This window comes from Fringilla coelebs (genome assembly GCF_963513975.1).
Source record: "Fringilla coelebs genome assembly, chromosome: 16".
NCBI classification, from domain to species: Eukaryota; Metazoa; Chordata; class Aves; order Passeriformes; family Fringillidae; genus Fringilla; species Fringilla coelebs.
In genome coordinates, this window is record NC_140042.1 from 9090384 (window position 1) to 9111023 (window position 20640).

General features: G+C 36.3%; 1 protein-coding gene across 2 annotated transcripts in view; it reads left to right on the forward strand.

Moving 5' to 3' along the window:
- SNX29 (sorting nexin 29) overlaps nt 1-20640 on the forward strand; it is a 100225-nt gene that overhangs the window by 13634 nt on the left and 65951 nt on the right. For both annotated transcript variants that reach the window (XR_014616542.1, XM_084216469.1), the window contains exons 9-14: nt 620-738; nt 3892-3973; nt 4472-4554; nt 11637-11700; nt 12727-12855; nt 18705-18787. Coding sequence is in view for 1 of the 2 variants with exons in the window: in XM_084216469.1 (XP_084072595.1) it covers nt 620-738; nt 3892-3973; nt 4472-4554; nt 11637-11700; nt 12727-12855; nt 18705-18787 (560 nt within the window). In the remaining variant the exon portion in view is untranslated. The remainder of the gene's footprint in view (nt 1-619; nt 739-3891; nt 3974-4471; nt 4555-11636; nt 11701-12726; nt 12856-18704; nt 18788-20640) is intronic.

Below are 20640 nucleotides of genomic sequence, written 5' to 3' on the forward strand. Positions count from 1 at the left end.
AAATTCATGTGTTGAACTGAACTATAGATTTTCTCTCTTTTTTTTTTTTTTCTCTCCCTATTTCTCCTCCCCCACCTTTTCACTGTATAAACAATATGGGCCACTGCAGTGATGATATTTTGCTTCTAAGTTTCACTGAAACACCAAATTTTGAGATATCAGAGTTATTATTCTCCTTGAAGTTCTGAGTTGTTAAAACTGTGGCATGACATAGCCAGGATATAGTTCTGGCCTACTTGATGTTTCCTTATTCTTAGTGTGATAGCAATTCTTTTTGGGCTTCACAATAAAAAGGTGTATTTTAAACAGAGTAAGCTTGTTACATCAGAGTGTAGACAGTTCAACAAGGCAAGACAAAACTGAGAGAGAATAATTTTAGATACTGATATGCTTTCTTTATTTCTGACAAAAATTTGTTTAGAGAAAAAGGCAAGCACTGCTTGTCTCATTGGCTTTGGAATGTCTGGTCTTTAATGAATTAATGTATGGCTGACCAAGAAATTGGCAGGCCAAAAAAGATTTTTCTTGCAGTGGTATCTCTGAAAGAAATATAAGCATTATGAACAGTAATACTGGATGTATAAATAGATTGGTTTGTTTGTTTGTTTGTTCTAAATAGGCCTCGTGAAATAGTCACATGCAATTCTCAGATATGCAGTTGGAGTCCTCTGCAGGTCCTGAATGATGACTCAGATGTTCTATTTCCTGTCAGTGCTGTTGGCTCTTACTCCCAAACAGGTGGGCATTTGAACTCACAGAATTCCAGCAACATTTATTCTAACATGGGACAATGGTAAGAAATAACAGGATTGTACAGACCCAGCAGGTACTGCACAGCTGGGAAAAAAAGTTCAATTCAAATTTATTCTAGTTCTGAATCAGAGTTCTCCATTTGAGTAGTTACTTAGTTAAGGGGGAGTTGTCAATGTCAAAATAAACCAGAGTTTCATTGGGATTAAGCTGTGGTCTTGTATTTTATTGAAGTTTAGGATAGTTATATAAAAAGTATCCATATCCGTTTGCTAGATACCTCTAAGCTGCAAGAAGCTCTAAGTGTGTTTGAGAAGTTGAATTCAAATTAATCTTGACAGATTAGAGAGCAGCTGAAAGCAGTTCAGTGGAAGCTGTTAATTGTTGAAATACAGGATAAGGAATGATTGACTAGGAAATACCTGCTCAGAAAAGGATATGGGAATTGTAGAATGGTTTGGGTTGGATCTGCAGAGATAATTTATTCTAGGACTGGCTTTCTGAGCTGTGAGCACCAGTTGCCAGCTCACAACTAAGTTTTCATGTGCCTTTATCCTCAGATAGTTTTCTGCAGGTTACAAGCTGATAGTGAATTAACAGAGCTGTGTATAAGTGAGTGTCATTTGTAAATTTAAGCTCCATCAGCTCTGCTGTGGCCTCAGCTGCAGTATTGTATGCAGTGAGAGACACTTCAAGAATGATGTGGACCATTTGAAGCAAGCAATAAAAATGGTTAAAGGAATGGAAAAGAAGGCCTGGTGCTTTTACAGTATCTGTATTTGTACCAAAAACAAACAAAAAAAGTCCACCAGCCCTCCCCTTCGTCCTGTTGATAGTTTTCTAGCTGTTCATAAAACACTGTACTTTGGGTATACCCATTTCAGTGACCATTTAAAAACTTGTCAGTGGTATTCAAATAATGTTTTAATTGTAATATAGTTCATATTTTTTGCATACACGTTATATGTCCAAGAGTTTAAATGGATTGTTGATTGAAGGCCTGTGAAAAAAGTGTAATTCAGTTGTGTAAGTTCAGTGACAAAAATGTGAATCATAAAATAATGCTGCACTGCCCTCTGCTGTATTTTAAAATGTGTACCTCATAAGAAATGCCAGCGGTTAAAAAAAAAAAAGGACATTTAAAATTATTTCTTGTGCTGCCATATTTTTTAATTTACAAAGGAATGGATTTAGAAAGCATTGAGTAGTTTGTGGCATTGTGATCTCTTAAATACAAACCAGAAACTGTTGGGGAACATCCACAGTCAGAAATCTGGAATACAAGAATCCATTCCTGTCTATGGGGGTGGTGTGTGGAATGGGAACTCAGAGTTGCTGTCAGTAGATGTCATGAGGCATCAGGAGCATGAGCTGGGGATTTTGATCTGAAATCAAAAATCAGGAGTGCAAGCCAACACTTAGTTCTGGAGGCAGATGACCAGAGAGGACATCTGTTTATATCTGTATGCACCTTATCCATAGCTGTCCCAGGGGCTTACCCTTACTGAGAAGACACCAAAGCCCCTTGTTTCGTGTTGCTTCATCTCAGAACTGTTTTGAATGCAATGCTCAGCCTACTGGAGATGATCAACAGGCCCATTCAGATCCCTTCTGAGCACAGGACAGATATTTTTAGTCCTTCTTGTGTCCCTCTTTGTGGTCATACAAGTGAGAATGATGCAGCATTGGGCTGGTGTAGGGAGTCAGTTTATCAGAGCTGGGAAAGCCCCTCAGACCCCGCTGTCTGCTCTCCTGGTCTCACCTCTCAACAGGAGGAGCTGATGGAGTGTGCAGGGAGGGCTGCACTAAGTGCCCCTTGCACAGCCCAAGTGCCAGCAGTCAGGGACAGGGATACACAGGGATGCAGGCACCCTCTCCTCAGCCACACTGACAATTTGCTGAGATTGAAAGCTGCCTTAGGCATTTGTTTGCTTGACTTTGAGAGTTGCACTTGTGCTGGATGAATGATGTCAGAAGGAACATGCATTAGCTTATTCTGAGGGCAGTCCAGCCTACTAACTGGCAAGCTCATTATTATCCTGATATTTTTTTGTTAAAATATGCTTGATGAACTCTTGTGAAATACATAGTTTAACCCAATATTTTCATTTATAGGTGTTAATACCAATAAATAACACATACACAGACATATATATATATATATATATATATTTGAGACAGCATAATCTATAGTATTGTATGTTAATATGTGTTTTCATTATTAATCTGTTGCAGTGCTCCAGGGATGTGTCAGGGCATATCATATCTCTGTGTAGATAGAAATGAGAAAGCCTCCATCAAAATGCAGTTGCTTGCAACAAAGATGGAGTATGTATTTTAGGAACTGAGCTTCTGTAAACTCTACGGCTTCAAAAAGAATTTTTCTCCTCCATAGACTTTCTGACATAACTTTATTTCCTATTAACTTATTTTCTAGAATATCTGCTTTTAAAATCTGTTCTATTTAGGATTGTCTTCATAGCCCTTACACTGTGAGATGCAGAACACATCAATAAAAAATGATTTTTGTTTGTTTCCACCTGAGCTTCCTGCATGACAGGCTCAGTGATGTGGATGTTTTGGTGCCAACAGCTGTGGATCTGTGGACAGATGCACATTATTCATGCTTTTTAAACAATATCTCATCTGTCTGATTCCTGATGGTTGGTACAGGGATGTAAGGAGCCAGGGAAAAGCCATGGTGCTCTGTTGGGAGTACAGAAAGCACTGATGTCTTTGCTGGGGACTAACCACAAATTCTTCTCCTGCAAGTCACAACCAGATTTGTAGTGAGCATGAGGTGTCATGAGGTGCTGCAACTCTGGGGGCTTGCACAGGTGACTTCAGGAAGAAGTCTCCTCATAGCTGTGTAACTCTGTACATATCAAATATAATTTAGGTATTGTGCAATACTAATTTCTTTGTGATGGCTGTCTTCCTAAGAGTCTTGACAATCCTGCTGGCATTTAGGGTCAATTTGTAGAAGCCACCTTTGGAGACAGAATTAAGAATGTTTAAAAGCTACAGTAAACTGTGTTGCTGTTTAAAAAGGTACCTATCTAACTTCTGGATTTATGTTTTTATTTTATTTTTTGAGTAGTGTAACCCAAAGGAAGCTAATGCTTGTGCATTCTACTTTAGATAACTTGGAGAATGGAGAGGGGCATGAACATGCTGTTCATCCGGTAGAACTGGTTCCTAGGAGATCTGATCTTCCTTACAGGTATGTGCCAAATATGTTTATCCTGAAAGAAAAAAACCTTCACCCTGTAGCTGCCAACTTATTGTTAACTAATGCACTTAGTACTGCAAAATCAACTGCTCATCAGGATGCTTCTGCATATGTTTGGAAAGACAAATGCAAAAAATCTACAATTGCCTTTTTTGCATACATAGTTTCATACATTGAACTTTCCTAATTATCTTGAGGAAGTCACTTACTCGTGTCAAATAACAGACTTGGCTTCCTGGTTTTGAAAATAGGTTTTATGTTGGTTTTTATGTTATTTTTTTACTATATTCTCCATGGCCTCTTAATTTGGAATTTTTGTGTGCCTGCTTAAATCAGACTCCCAGGAGATACATTAAAGGATTGTTCAACATATTTTGATTAAATATGGGTGAATAGGACAACAATTCTAGTTTCTGGAATATTTTTTCTTAAGTTTTTAATTCAGGATTTTGTTTTCATATATTGATTTTACTGTGCTTTTATGACTAGAGTGGACGTCAGTCCTCCAGCTCAAGTGAATACTTTAAGCAGTATGTTGCCTTCAGCCACTGTGCCAGAATCCATGACAATTAGTAAGTACTTCCTTGATGTATCTAGATTGATAGAAATAGCTTTGAGAGTCCTGCAACTCTTTCTGGTTTTGTTGCAATAAAATCTGCTTAGAGAGTCTTGAGGCACTTAATATCTGATGTGCTGGTCATGTTTGTAATAACTGCTCTAAAATGATGTTTGTATTGGTAGGTTATGCTTCATTGCAGCTGATATATCCTTATATTAAATGTGGCTTCAGTAGTTAAATGAAAAATAATGATTTGATTAACATCTTTAAATTTCTACAAGTTCTGAACACATTGAGGGTTAGTTCTGATGTAGTCTTGCTTATTTGGCCTGTTATCATTAATGTCTAGTCAGAAACAAACAAACCAACCCCACTCTTTCTCTGGTTTTGATATGAAAATCTGCTCCAAAGGTAAATGTGGACTTTCACAAAAACTTGGGTTAAGACTGAGGGGGAGGACAGTCATGTTTCAGTGGTATTAAGAGTAGAGCTAGACAGGATAAAATAGTCTTTGCTGCAGAGGTAGGTTAACAGAAGCACAGGCAGTTTGTTTATCACGTATTTGATCTTTTTTCTTTGCATGCACTTGTAGAACAAAGACTTAGTTCTTAAACTGGATGTCTAAGCTTGTAAGCCAGTATGTGTTTATGTTCCTCAGTGTACAGAATGTTCTGTGACTGAACTGGCTTTGTTCCTAAAGCTCTTGGGTGTGTGTTTGTTTCTTCTTATAAATTTCAATGTGTACAAGTTTTAAATTATGACATTTGGGAAGTTAGAAGTGATGCAGCCAAGATTCTTTTCTGCAATTGATTCATGCAATCATCAAAATGAATAAAATCTTAAGATTTTCTAATCTCATTTTCTAAAGTTATATTCAATTGCTGTATCAGCCTATGTTAAAGGAGATAAAACAAGCATTTTCACTGGGCAGTGTTTCAGGCTCTGGCACTGGTCTGCTGACTGAGATTTACAAAGCTGAAAAATCCCTTCTTGCAAAGTACGTCAGGAAGTGGTAAACTAGTTTGGGACTTCTAGGAGCCATAATTGAAGTGTGGAATGGTTTTACTGTTATTAGCTACAGTGATACTTTGGTCACTAGGTATTCTCTGCTAATGTTATCCCTACAACATCCTTTTGTTCTTATTTATTTCTCAGAGAATTGCACAGGGCACTTTTCTGATGCCCCTGCACTCTGTTATTCTGTGGCTTGTAGGGAAGTCAGGTACCAGCAGGGGCCGCAGTTGGTCTCCACTTGCTCAGTTATTTCCCAGTGTAGGTAAGAGCTATAAAATAGAAAGAAAATCTGTAGGTTTTCAATTCTCAATACTTAGCAATTTGTAAATGAAATGAAAACACAGGATCAACAGAAGTGTGCACACTATCATTAGTTTCCCAGTTCAGAGAAGGCTTTGGTGAAAGGAAGGGTGGGAAGCATGTCAAATCCATCTATAAAGCCAGTAGAACACCTAGTAAATAATCATAATTATAATTAAAATTCAGCTGACTATACATTTATAGAATTAGTGATTACCTTTATAATAGATGATTCTGGGTATGTTGAATAAAAATGCTTTTTTCAAGTTTGCTGTTATTGGTCGTAGATTCTCTACAGGAGGAATTCAGTGCTATGACAAAGTGAGACACTGAAGCTCTTTCTCTCTGTTGCAATTAGCAGAAGAATTATTAAATGCTGAGGCTTATAGCTTGGTTGCATAGCAACTGATTCTAACACATCAGGCAAGAAAAATTGAATGCAGTAGTGCAGTGAGAAAAGCTGTGAGGTCTCCAGTGACTGGATTTTTGTGTTTCTTACTTTTGAAGACAAAGCCTGAAATGGATTTTTAAAAAAATTACATTCTTTTCCTGCTCTTGTTCCTACCTATTACTATAGTACTAAACTTTTCTTACTTTTTTTGATATGCAGGCTAGTAAGTTAGGAGAAGCTGTAATTCCAAATTTCTGCCATTTAAAATTATTTTCCTGCATTACATCCCATGCATTTGTAATATATAGGTTAACTTAGCCACAGATACATCTCAAAAAATACTGATACCACTCAAGAGAAATCCGCAGAGCTTTGCTGTTCATTTCAGGCATAATTTGAAAACTGGCCCTGCTGTGCAGATTGTTTTGTCATAGCCAAGTTTATAAAGAGTTAAGCTGGTCAGAAGTTTTCTATTTATGCATCTACTCTACTATATAATTTCAGTTTTTAAAAAAGTTGTTTTCTCTTATTGTACTTGAATCACAAACAACACTGTTTCAAGAGTTGCTATTGGAAGATTGTATTTTCAGCATTGTTTTTTCCCAGAACAACCCATTCTACCAGCACAAGTTTCTCCATTTTGTTTTTCAGTAGAAAAAAGAATAAGTTGCAGAACTTTCATTTTTAGAAGGACACTCCTGGTGTTTTTCTTTGTAAGGTTCTTTTATTATAGTACTATTTTTAGGAAAGAATTGGTAATTTAATTTTTTCACTATCATTTTCTTCAGATTTTAAAATTGGACTTCACCTCATAGGTTAGGAAAGGTTGTAACATTGTACATAATTCCTTACTTTTTCATATATTCTTGAGAAATCCCCAAGCTTTTCATGATCACTGAAGAGCTTTACTGAGTAATCAAACCTCCATGTTAGAATTTTATCCTGGTTGTGTAAGTGAATAAGGTGTATGTTTTTGTACTTTCTGTGTCCTCTGAATAGCTGCTGACCTGTTCTGTAGCCCAGTTGCCACAGGTCACTGGCAGGTACTAAATTCCTGTGTTTTCTTTGGAAGCACAGCTGTGAAGGGAGGGTGTTTGTATTTCATCAGGGAGAGGAAAGCTGCAGTTTACTTTACAGACTTTGTTTTCACCAGAACTCCTCTATGCAGTAGAAGGGCAACACAATTTGTTTCCTACTAAAATTTGCCCTGTGAATAGTGACATGACAGGATAATATTTACAAGGTTTTTGAGCACTAAATTAAGCTTTAAAACACGGTGTTCATGTAGGCAGCTTAGGGAGCATCAAGCTCTTTAAGTCTTTAAAGGTCAGTCTTCTGATTTAAGATGTAACTAGTCTGCTGGAAGTCTTATTTGTCTCTGAAAATATCTGTGTAAATTTTCACTCATGAAAATAAAAAAAAATTAAAGTTCCTGTAAACTGTTCCCAGCCCACCCTGATACTCTATCTGCAGGATTGCAGAGGAGGCTGCGTGACCTTGTGTACTCTGAGGGATGATTTCACTTACAGCTCATTCTTCACAACAGGTGATTGCAAATCATACTGCTCCAATCTTTGGCTAAATAGCACCAGAGTTGTGAAACTTATGAATTTTCTGGAGGTTGCTGGAAACTGGCAGGTGTTTCTCAAAGCATTACATATTTCATGCTCTGTGACCCTATGAAAGCTTTCTAGAAGCTAGATTTTCCATGAAGTATGGAATGGAATTAAAAAATGTTTTAGAGCAAATACTCACTTCATAAGTAATTAGGCACCACAGATTAATTTCAGCAATAAAAGAATATTACTAGTGTTCAAAAAAGTGAGGTATATTATGAAAAATTTAATTAGTACATGCCTTGATTTTTTTTTTTTATATTGTGTTTTCTTTGTTTTTGCTGATAAAGAATGATTTGGAATTGTTTGTTTGTACATGGGAATACTTTTTTTAAGAAGTCATTGCAAAATGACCTCTTAGGAAAAACTTCACTAGTTATCATCTTTGTCTTTATGGAACTCAGGTTATCACTTCACTTTTAGATATGTTGGTTTTGAATGCTGATTCTTAATAACAGTAGTGTATTGCCCTTCATTAATATTACTTTACAGAACATAAATGTCATCAAGCACAAAACAGCTCAGGAGCAGGGCATGAAGTCTAATATCAAACATTTTTCTGAAGTAGGAATACTTGGCCATCCTCCAACTGTTTTATTAAAAAAAGAAAAGAGGAAAAAAAAAAAGGAGGGGGGAGAAAGATTGAGGTTGCACAGTTCAGAAGTCAGAAAATGCCAAATTTATGGTTGCTGCTACAACCCTGACATTTTTTTAAATTTATTCCCTTTTCTAACCCACACAATGTATGAGACATAAGACTGCTGGAAAAATTAGGTTATGATCATACACTCATCTTGGAGGCAAGTGTAACAGACACACGAAAGCTCATGAACTGGAGATGTTCTGGCAGGTTTGAAGGGAACCTGCTGCAGTGTTTGATCCTGGATTTCCTTTGCATTCAGCTGACTGCTCTGACATGCTGCTGAAATTTTTCAGGAAGCGTAAGTGAAAGTAAGAAATTAAAATTTTTGAAAGTTTTAAATATTATACCTGAATTAAATAGGATGGTTTCCTTTTAGTTCTACTCTGTTCCTTGCTTCAAAAGATCATGACGTTAAGGTTTCTGATTTTTTTTCTTGGTAAATTTTTGCTCGTTTAATTACACTAATAATGTTTTACTTTTTTGTGTTTACTATGGATAGAGAGGCTAAGGAAGTGTTGATTATAAACTGTATAGTTCTTGTGTTTGTTTTGACTAATTTATAAAAAATATGGCTCCTTAATACTCATCAATCCAAGAAGACACAGCAAAACTATAGCCATGGAGCAGTCTTGCTGGGCTGGACCAGCCTTCTTGGAATTCTCTGGTCTCTTATCCCAGACTGGTGGTTTGTGTTGATGCTTTCATCCACACCTCCACTGGTGCCTGTAATTGAGATAAATTAGCAAGGAATACTGAGTGTGGAATGTATTTGCATTTGTGGTCCTAAACTAAGCATTGTTTTTTGCCCTATATGTGATAATGAAATTTGGAATTTCTGCTTTGTTGTGTCTCTGTAGTATTGTCAATTCCAGGACTCTCAGAAAAAAGAGGCAAATGGAAATAAATAAGCAATTTAGTCTTCTATTTCAAGAGGCTTTTTTTCTTCCTCTTCTGTGCAAACCATGGTCTTTAGCAGGATCTTGCTTTTGTGCTCTGCTTGTGTGTGTGTGTGGGAGAGGGGAGTGAGAGAAGATGGGATTTCAGGTTTCAACTCATGCAGAAGATTCTGGATGGAATAAGGAAAAGAAGATTAAGTTATTATGCAAGTTAAGGTTACAGTTTGAATAGGCTGGTAAATTGAAATAATGAAGCCAATTTATAACAGCTTAGCTGTATAAATGTTAATAAATCAGTACACATTAAAAGACAGTACACACAGAGGCAATTGCTGCAGAGTGGGCACCCTGTGCAAGTGCAGAGCCGTGTCTGAGCAGCAACAGCTTTAATTTATTCAGAGTTAGAGATGTAACAGCAACTACTTGTTGATTGTGCACTATCATATTTTAATGGCACACTTAAAATATTTAAAATGCCATCAGCTTGATGCGTCCTTGAGGATTCTGAATTCAACATTATGGTTTAAGATTGTTATTTTGTTATGGAGTGATACTGTACAGAAAGCTTACTGTGGATCCTTTTGCTTGTGTTATTTACTTGTATGATGCTCCAACATTGCATTTTCCTCATCCATAGAGCAATTGTTTATTTCACAGACAGGCTGATGGATCGTGGTCCCTTGTGCTAGTATTTAATACCCAGAAATTTCACTATTTCCCTTCTGGTTTTTCTACAAGATTTGGATTTTTTTTTTTATTTAGGGTTGCATAAAATGTGCTAGGTTACTGTAGAAAATTAATTATTCTTTCTATGCTGAATTAATGAAGTGCGAACTCCCTCTAATGACCTACTGAAATGTGTGTTGCTGTTGTAATTTAGCTCTTTAAGTGTGATATGGGTATTATGGAATGGGCAGAAAATTATCTACTGATCATCTACTTTCTCCCTGGCCAAAGATGCAGGAATGTTTTGGAAAAAAATCTAGCATGAAGAAATTTGTGTTGGCTGATTTCAAATGATAGGAGAATTCTGCTGAACCCTGCAGTCCTGCAAGGGTGGGATTTATCTGCACATTACCAAGGCCAGACTGGAATCATAATGTCTGCAGCTCTGACTGTTAACATTTGGTTGACATAATAAAATCTTTTGCATTTTATCCACTACTAGAGTTTGTCACACTCCATCTGGCCCATAGGAAAATATTAATTTTTTTTTAAATGGGCAAAAACTTCTGTAACTATAGAAAATATTTAGAAAGATACAGGTGAAAGATGCTGTGTACTGAATGTAAAGGGGAAAAACGTTGTCCAATGTATTTGCTTGCTGGAAGAAATCAAGTAATACCAGTTCTGTTAGTATGTTTTCAGTAAAAGCACACTGAAATTTACTGGCATCTGCGTTGAATACTTGCAGAACAGAGTTGGCTGATTTATTATATAGAAACATTTCACTTAAATATTGGGAGGCATGGTTTAATATAATTGTGTCTTTGTAGCACTTATAAAATTATTGATTAACATATGTGAAATTGTTAATGATATTGTTGGAGCTGACACTTTTCAGTATGGTATTTGGTTGTTCTGGTATCATGTTAAACCTAACCCAAAGGAAATCTTTAAAAATTCAAAAATTCTGTTGGTTGTTTTTTTTTAAAAATTTTATTCTTGATTTAATGACAGGAAGTATTTTTATGGCATTTGTAAAAAAATAGAAAGGATTTTATAGGAAATGATGAGGTTCAGAAATCTCATCATCTTTAGGGCTGAACTTGAGAAACAACAATGCCATGAGGAAGCAATGACATTATCTCTACTCCCATCTCCCTGTAGCAGTTATTTCCTGTGTCAGGATTTACAGCCAGGAGAAGAAGCAATTTGGAGAAGCTGAACAAGTAACAGTCTATCTCATTAATAGGCATGTGGTGAAAAGGTGCTTTCTGCCCTACATCTGTGAAAACAAAACAGCTGCAACCACAGGCACACTTGTAAACATTTGTGTTAAAGCCAGATGCAGACTAATTTGATTTGATCAATACTTCTGATGTGGTGTTAAATAACACTGCTTTTGAAAGATTGCTCAAATTAGTGATGAGATTAAGAGCATTTTTATGTGCTTTCCTGAATAGCAAATGGTGTTGGCATCATCTTAAGTGTGCTGCCTGTGTACATGACTTCTGGATCTGAAATGAGCAAAAATGGACATAGACATTAATCCTTTTTGTTCCTTCTTCTTAGATGAACTTCGTCAAGCTATCGTGGCCATGATGAATAGAAAGGATGAGCTGGAAGAACAGAATAGGTAGTTTGTGGTTTTTAGTCAAGAGGGACTGTAATTTAAAAAAAAAATCTGTTCTCTAATACAAGCTGTCCTTTCTGTAAAGCTATGCATAATATTTCTGTAACCTTTTTGATGTATATATTATTTTTTTCTGTGAAAGGTTAACTTAATTTCTGTTTTTTCTCTTCTGGTGAAGAAGTGATGTAGGATGGCTGACAATGTAATGCTGAAAGTGGCTTTCATTTCTGACTGTCTTTGTGTTCACTTGGGGCACAATGATGATGTAAACGTAGAAATGATCAGTTGCTTATATAAAATGCCATCAAACATACTTTGTAGTCATTTAGTTTATTGAAACACATAGTTAGATGAATGAAAATACAAATGTATTCAATGCTTTAGGAGAGCTATTTTGGTAATTCATATTTTCTTGTAAGTATTTTGGGTTTTTTAATGCTGAGCTTACCAACAGATCCTATTTTTCCTTCCTCCTATTCTTCCCACTCCCATAATTGCAAGTTATTGCCTCATTCAGCTTTGTGGGCTTTTTTTGGCAGAAGGACCAGGATGCTTTGGGTTTTACCATTATGTATCATGTTGACCTTTGATATCTCATCAAGGGTTTTTACACAGAGGTCTGTGGCAGTGCACTTGGCAGAGACAAGAGCCCTGCCTGTCTTGCTATAAATATATTGCTTATAGATTATTCCCAAGATGTATGGACTTGCACTGAAGCACTGAAAACAGCTTACCAGCTTTTTAAAAAACCAAATTCTTTCTGCATGCTGATACAGTACATCCCATAATAAGTTGTGCTTTGGGCTTGTTGACAGGATAGTAATACAAATTAATAGTAAACATTTGCAACCGCTTTTTCCTTGTAGCTTTTCATATCTTTGTATAATCAAATCAGGTGAATTTATTAAATTGAATAATGAAATTTTTGGATGACATCAGTGGTATCACTCCTCTGTGATTATTGGAGTATACTCTAATTAGCAGCTAGTGCGTGCAGTGTCCTAAAGAGAGGCTGCTGCCTTCTTGCAGATCCCTGAGGAACCTGCTGGATGCAGAGATGGAGCATTCTGCAGCACTGAGGCAGGAGATGGAGAACTGCAGGAGGAAGGTGGCAGAGCAGGAAGAGCGACATGCCACCAAAGTCCAAGCCTTGGCACGGTAAGAACTGCTGAAAATGTCTCAAAGTAACTGCAGGGGAACAAGGGAATAAGAGAGTCTGCATAGAAGGGAAATAATTTTCAAGTAGCTAAGTTTGCAGAAGAACAGAAGTGATTTAGGACTGAAGTCCTATGGTAAGCAATAGCTGCTGCTAAACATTATCACCAAGCGAGTACCGAGTTCTGAAGTGGTGCAGCTGTTTTTCCCACAGCTCCAGGAAGGTCAGCTGGAACGGGTTTCTTGGGACCATTTCCAGTCAGGTTTTGAATATCTGCACAGATGGAGACTCCCCAGTCCCTTTGGGCAGCATTGTTGGCAGTGACTTGTTGGCCCTGCTGTTGCTAGCGGGTCCCAGGCTGCTCTTGGCTTGCTTTGCCATGGAGGGGGTGTTAAAGGCTCATGCTCAGCTGCCTGTCCCCCAGGGCTCCCAGGTCCTCCTCCACAGAGCTGTTTTCCAGCCCTCCAGCATTGCCTGGGTGTCCTGAGCTCTTTCTCCCCAAATGCAGGACTTGCATTTACCCTTGTTTAACTTCGCAGACATTTTCTGAGTCCAGTTCTCCAGCCTGTCCTGTCCCCCTGGGTGGCAGCACAGCCACGCCGTGTCTCTGCTCCTGGGTTTTGTGTTGTCTGTGACCTTGCTGAGGGTGTGCTCTGGCCCAGCATCCAGGTGATGTTAAGGTGTTAAACAGCATTGGCCCCAGTATTGAGTTGCCTCCAGCTTGACTTTGTGCTACAGTGAAATAGAAAGAGCTTTAACCCTCTCCTTGTCTAAACGGGATTCAGCTTCAGAAAGACTTTTGAAGGTAAATGCTGCTTTAATAGTGGGATTTGCTTCTTACAATTCAAAATAAGCTCTAGAGTAACCATGATGTGTAAGATCTTGGGGGTGATTCATGTGTATAGTAAACAACAAACAATCCAAGAGTTAAATAATTTGCCTTACCCAGAGAGGTGTTTGTTTTCTGCATGCACGAGCAGAATGTGTTTAGTGTCAATCACAAAGTACCACAGCTGAGATTCCTTTAAGCTTTTTATTGCTTATTTGAAAATGATAAATATAAAGCTTTCTTAAAAATAAAGGTATTTAGGACGCTACTAATTCTGCTTTTGATGACACATCAAACCAAAAGACTTGCTTTGAGGGAGGGAGAGATATGAATAAGTGGGTTTGACATTCATGTGCTGTAAGGCAGTAGAGACAATGCAAATACTTCATCATTTAATATTCATGTTTCAGGTTATAGGAGTTGTATATTCATGTTTCTTTGACTCACTTCCCCCACAATTTTAGAATTGCAGTGACATATGGGTGAATCAGATATTTGTCATACACATACCTCTTTAAAGAATAGATAAGGAGCTTTTATAACCAGACCTGAAGAGATGCTCACTTAGACTAATGAGGTATTTTTAAATAAGTCTGTGTAATTCCTCTTATTGCTATATGGATGTGTTGTGTTGATTGCTCTTCTGAAAGTCATTTTGCTTTGTCATGTGATAAAAACAGTGTTGGGAGCTGCTGAGGCATGATAAATTCATGTGTCACCAGTTACTTTGGATTTGGGAGGCATTTCTTTAATGATTCATAGCAACTCATTTTTTAACATCCTAACACAAGGAACTTTGCTTGTAGTTTCTTTGGAATATAGGTTTTTCTTCTAAATTTTAGTTGGTTCACTTTGTATGCTGTAGGTGATGCTGCTGCAATAATAAGAGTAGTAAATTTTTAAAATAAATAAAATAAATTGAGCTTTCTCAACTTCTTGCTTTAAACCAAGAAGTTGAGCAAGCTGAATAATTTAAAGAATTTGAAGTAACAGAAAGTTTGGAATTGCTTTTTGAGTGCTGCATAATACACTAGGTGAGTAAGAGGAAACTAAGTTTGATATTTTGAAGTAGTGAAATCTCACTGTTTCCCTTGAAAACAATTGATCACATGACCAGAGTAGAAAATTTTCCTCTCTTGTGATGTTCTGAATATTTTAAGGCAAGGGAAATCATTCAGTAACAATCTGACTGTTGTGATTTGATGAATGAGTATTTTTCAGATTATGAGAGCTGATATTTATGTGTGTCCCCAAAGCTCTTTTGAAGAATTTGACATAAATAGCTTCCTGAAGGCTTTGAGAACACAAATTTCAGTGACACATCAGTCAGTGCTGAAATGATGGCTTCTGGAAATCTGCAATGATTCAGCTGTTCTCCTGGACCCTCCCAAGAGTCTCTAGCCTCCCAGACAAAATCTAGTTTACTGAGAAACATTTTCCCAAGTTTCCCCTTTCTCTTTGAAAAATGGAAGAAGTCTTAGGTGAGCTTAGTTTCAAGTAGTGGTAATCTCATTGTTCCATGTGAAATACTTGAATAACTCTTTCATAACAGTTGCTATATTGTTCCAAAAGGAGCAGGCTCAGGTTCAATCTATTTGCTGGTCTTCTGATAGAATACACTCAGTTGTCTCTCTAGTATAACGTTGTCAGGTGTTCTTTTTTGGTTTTGGTGGGGTTTTTTTTTTGGGTGTTTTTTTTTTTTTTTTTTTTTTTTTGGGGTTGTTTTGTTTTGTTTTTTTCCTTGTCAATGAACCTTTCTCAAATTGCATGGACATACTGTGCCAGTGGCTTCTTGGCAATACTAAAGTTTTTAAATTGAGATTCTTCTTTTCTGTGTGGAATACTATTACATCCCTTTGCATTTTTCCCAATGCTGAATTCAGGAATGAGACACCTTTCTGGAGTAAGCTTCACAGAAAGCACTTGCTAGAGTCTGATATTTGTGCCAAAAATTAATTACATTCAGGCCACTATACTTGAGATATATGAGAAATTACTCTTTTTCAATTCTTTTCTTACCATGCTCATTTTACAGAAGCCCTAGAGAATTTTTATATAGTTTTTAAGAAACAGATGTGTGGTGGAGTTTTGTTTGGGTTTGTTTCTTTCTTTTTTTCCATTAAGGTATAAGAAAATAAATCCTTTAAGGCCTCTTGGTCTGCAACAAAAACTGTATGCTCTATGCTCATTTACTGGATGCAAAACAGGCAAGTATGTGCTTCCTAAACACAAGCTTGTTTTTTGCTGCCAGAACTTCTGGCTGAAGTTCTGATTTTCTTTCAGACAGAGTTTCCTGAAATGCTAATTTAAAAATAATAAAATAGAGAGGAATTATTTTTGATTCAAAATTAGGCAGGGAATTGAAGGTAATTGACAACTTATATTTATTATATAATTGATCATTCCTATATATGTGCTATGAAGCCTAATCAACAACACTCACTAGAGCTTTGCTATTTGAGCAAAAAAAGTAATTTGTAGGAATACTACAATGTCATCCTCTATCATTGTCATTCTCCCCTATATCAGCACATATTACCATCTGTCTTTCAGCTTATTAAATGGAAGAAGTGATCAGGCAGGGAAGTTTGGTATAATGGAGGTTTTGGAGAAGGATCTGCTTTTAGAGGTGCAGTTCTGCCTTTGTTTTGCTGGCTATTTCAGCCTTATTTTTTTATTTTATTTTTTTTCCCTCTCTATCCCCTTCAACTTGTACTTACAGTCCTATTGCTCATTCTTCAGCACTAAATGTGGAACTATTTGGAGCACTTTAAAGATGCTGAAAATACTGTGCTGACCTCTGGGGTCGTAACAGGTGAACAGTTCTGCTGTTCTGCTTCAGGTTGGGTGTTTTAGTTGGGATACATTGCAGTACAGCAGGACCTGCATATAGAAGTGTTTAACATCCTTCAGTCTGCAGATCTGAGCTGTAACTCCTGGACAGGAATTTGTCTTCCTGTGAAATGCTTGTTAGGAATATATCTGATAAAATACCTCTTGAAGTCATTAAAGACTTTTCAATGAGTGCTTACTAAGTGTTTCTAAAAAATGCCCTGTTTAAAAGAACTATATAAATTCATACGCATGAGGATGGGCCCTCTTTGGAATCCAGCTAATTCGTAGTGATGAGTAACAGATGTCAAAGAATAAGTAATAACCTGACAGAGGCATATTAGGAAATTGTGACTGCCCCATAAGTATCCTGCTTTGAATTTCAGTCTTGTATCAAAAACCTTAAATGAATTAAAGTATTTTTCAGCTTCATCTGTACTGTATCAATTTGAGGTCAATTTTAAGACAAAATTGTAAAAAACCTGATTTTTTAAAATGCTGTCACAGCAGTGAGAGAAGGCACTGAGTCTATTCTCATATGTTGAAATGAGGTGATATAGAGTTATTTCATGAGAATCCTTACTATATTGTAACTGTACACAGTTATTTTCATGCAGTCATTCTTACAATTCTGGTGAGAAACCTTTTTATTTTGTTGTCATAGAAATTTTTCTTTTGTGAATCAGTTATTTAAGTTTGTTTTAATACAGTATATTGGATTAAACTGTGTTTTTTATGCTTTTTACCCTTACCCTGAATGTCAGTGTCTATCTCTGGTGGAAAAAATGATTTGTTCTTTGTAGTCTCAGAAATGAAAAATATCATCAAATGTATAAAATCATCAAGGACTCTTGAAATTCGATTGCCAAGCAATCAATAGCTTCTCAATTATTTAGCAACCTCCTACTAAAATGCTGAATAAAATTGAGGTTACAAAGTTCAGCAAGCTGACTTGAAATCCATAGGAATGGGAATATTGTGCCAGTCAAGGCTTCTTATAGGAGCAATGTAGCATTGCTCACAGCAGCAGTTTGTGTGTGTATATATAAAATATGTGTATTTTATGTGTCTGTGTATATCTAGTACGATAAGGACCATCAAACATAGTTGCATGTTTTCTTGAATATTTCTAATTCTTAAATAAATTTCCATGAATAAAATGCCTTTTTTTTTTTTGGTGTATCATCTATTTGCAGCTTTCTGTGCTGTGTTCCATGGCCAGGTTTTGTTGTGCCTGGAGCACCGCCTTGCCAGACCAAATTCCCTCCTCTCTCTAACACTTGTGGGGGTCTTGTGTGTTGTGCTGCATTTGTGGCACCTACATACTTCTACCTCAGTATTACCTTAAAGAAAAATAGAACTTGTTTGAATTCACAGTCTGGCAACACATTTTAGTTATGCTTCTTTGGTATAAACTTTTCTGTTGTACTTGCTTAACTGAATGGGCTTAAACAGATAATTGAATTTTCAGACATGTGATTTGTCAGCTTTGTTTAAAATCAATCAGTTGAAGCCCTTTTTATTTTCCCCCAAATATAAACTAAGGTGCTTAATGTTGTTAAGTGGAGCCATGGTAGTACCTAGTTTGAATGCTTGTACACTCCAAAGAGAAATGAGACAGGCACAGGCACTGAAGTGTGACAGCTGAAGGGATTACCTCAATTTCTTGTCTTATGGTTTTCATTTAGAAATGGTTTGTGGAAACTTTTGCCTTGAATATTGTTGCTGAAGTGCTGCCATTTTCTTACAATGATAAAGCCTGTTTCTACAGCTGAATTTTTTTTTGCTTGCAATTAGATGCAAATTAGTAAATTAATGATCTCATTTTACACTGGCCATTCTGAATGTCCTTGTGTAGCATCCCATCCTTATGTTTTAGGTGACTGTTGATTTAGATAGACTGTAGTTTGTTTGCCATCAGTATAGCATAGTACAGAAAATCTAAATTAAACAATTAATGGAAAAGTTTTGATTAGGAGATAATCTGTTTCACTGATGTGTTTATGTGGTCCTGGAAAACTTTTCCTGCTACTCTGCTCTTGATGTATTATTTAATTGTTTCCTTGCATCACGGTGATACAGCTTAGGTAAAGCTTATTATAACAGAGAGTCTGTTGGTTTCCATTGAAAAGGACTTTTCATCTATTTTGGGGAAAAAAATATTTATTTACTGTTTTTCTTTATCAATAGAGAAAATGAGGTGCTAAAAGTGCAGCTTAAGAAGTATGTAGGTGCTGTCCAGATGCTCAGAAGAGAAGGTCAAACAGTGGAAGGTAAGTATTAAATGAAGGAGGGAAAAGAATCCATGCATGGGGTTTGTTTTTTCTGTGTGCTGCCATTCAGGGAGTAATATCTTCCAATAGTGAAAATAACATGTTTGATTTCCATTTGAGCAAAATACAGATGTAGATTTTTGTACTCATTTTTTACAGAGCATTTTCTGGTAGATGAGATGGTCTTACTTTTTTCTATAAGAAATTTTCCAGAAAAAGCTGTTTGATGAAAATTTAGCTTAAATAAAAATCTGTGAATTAATGTGATATTGGAATATAAGAATAAATGTAGTATCTCTAGATTACACTGTTGTTTTGGAGATCAGTATTTGCAGACTGTTTGAAATCGACTCTGTACTGAGTAGTAATGAGCAGATTTTATATCTGAAAGAGAATGAGTGAAGTTATCAGTGGTTTTACCTGTTTGTCTTCTGTGGTCTGTGATAGAAGCATCCATGAGGGGCTGAATTGATGTCTTGATTCTGAATCTTCTGGTGGGACGTGGATTTCCACTGGCTGCAGAAGGTGTTCAGAGAGCTGAGATGGGTTTTCAGAAATTGGCGCCATCTAATTTTTTTCAATTGTGAATATTTTGGTCATCTAAGTGGCTGTATGAATGAATCCTACTGTTCTTCAGGGTTAGCCACTGCACTTATCTGGAGTTTCAAAGCTTCATTCATCCCTAAAAGGATATTTGTTAGTGAGAACACATGTTTTTACTTCCGACTTTGCTGGAGTGTAGTGATTCATGATAAGAATTATTCACGAAAACCATGGCTGAGGCTTCCTATAATAGCAGAAATTATCCTTCATTAGGTAGTGACAGTTTCCATGATGAGTATAATTATAGGAAAAGAAAAAAAAATATTCCTAGGCTAGCTATATTCCACCCTGTTAAAATTATGCAGATTAGTGAGTGATAAGAATAGAAGCTGAGTAGGATGGTCAGATTTTATAGATGAAAAAGGGGGATGGAACAGTACCAACATTTCTAAAAATGAACACACGTGTGCTTTATGCTGGAAAGATACTTAATCAATCCACAGTAATTTTCTATAATATTTATCACTAGTGACCAAAATAATTTTCAGCTACATACAATAATTGTAATAAATTTTTCTTACATTGTAACTTCACGTGTTAAATTTTTATAAAAGTAATTTTTGTTTCCTTAGCTGCCATTGAAAATTTAGGTGAAATTTTGGTAGTACTGTGGCCTCTTGACTAAAAGTACCTAAGCATGTAAATAATCCCTGAGAACTAGCTGCAAAAAAGAAGTGAAACAAAAGGAGTTTTTTCTTTTACCAGATTTATAAAACCATTGGTTTGTTTATGTAATGAGTAATTTTAATTATAATTAATCTTCTGAATGGTATGAAAACAAAAGTCTTAAATGTGTTGTAGATTTTAGAATACAGATTTTCTGTGACTTGGTTTTGAAAGAGTCAGAATAAATTTGGCTTCTGCTGTTATTTTTATCACTATAAATAATGAAGACTCTATATGTTTTCTACAATAATCAGATCAAATGCTATTGAGTATGGCTTTTAAATAGTTTCCTAAAATAATAAATGAAACTCAGCTTGATATTTTGCCTTGTGGAGACTTAAAAAGGCCAAAAACTCCACTCAGCAAATGTGATTATAAATAAATTACCCAAAAGTCAGAACTATCAGCTTTCAAAATGAGTGATCACTGCTGTAGCCTGAGCAGTTGGATATTGGTATTTAAATATTTAATAAATGAGCATCTTCATTTCTCAGTCATCAGCAGGAGTTGGCTCTGTACCATTTTTTAAACCTGCTTAGAGAGAATATTTATATAAAAATGCTGATCTTAAAAGTCTGGCTGAA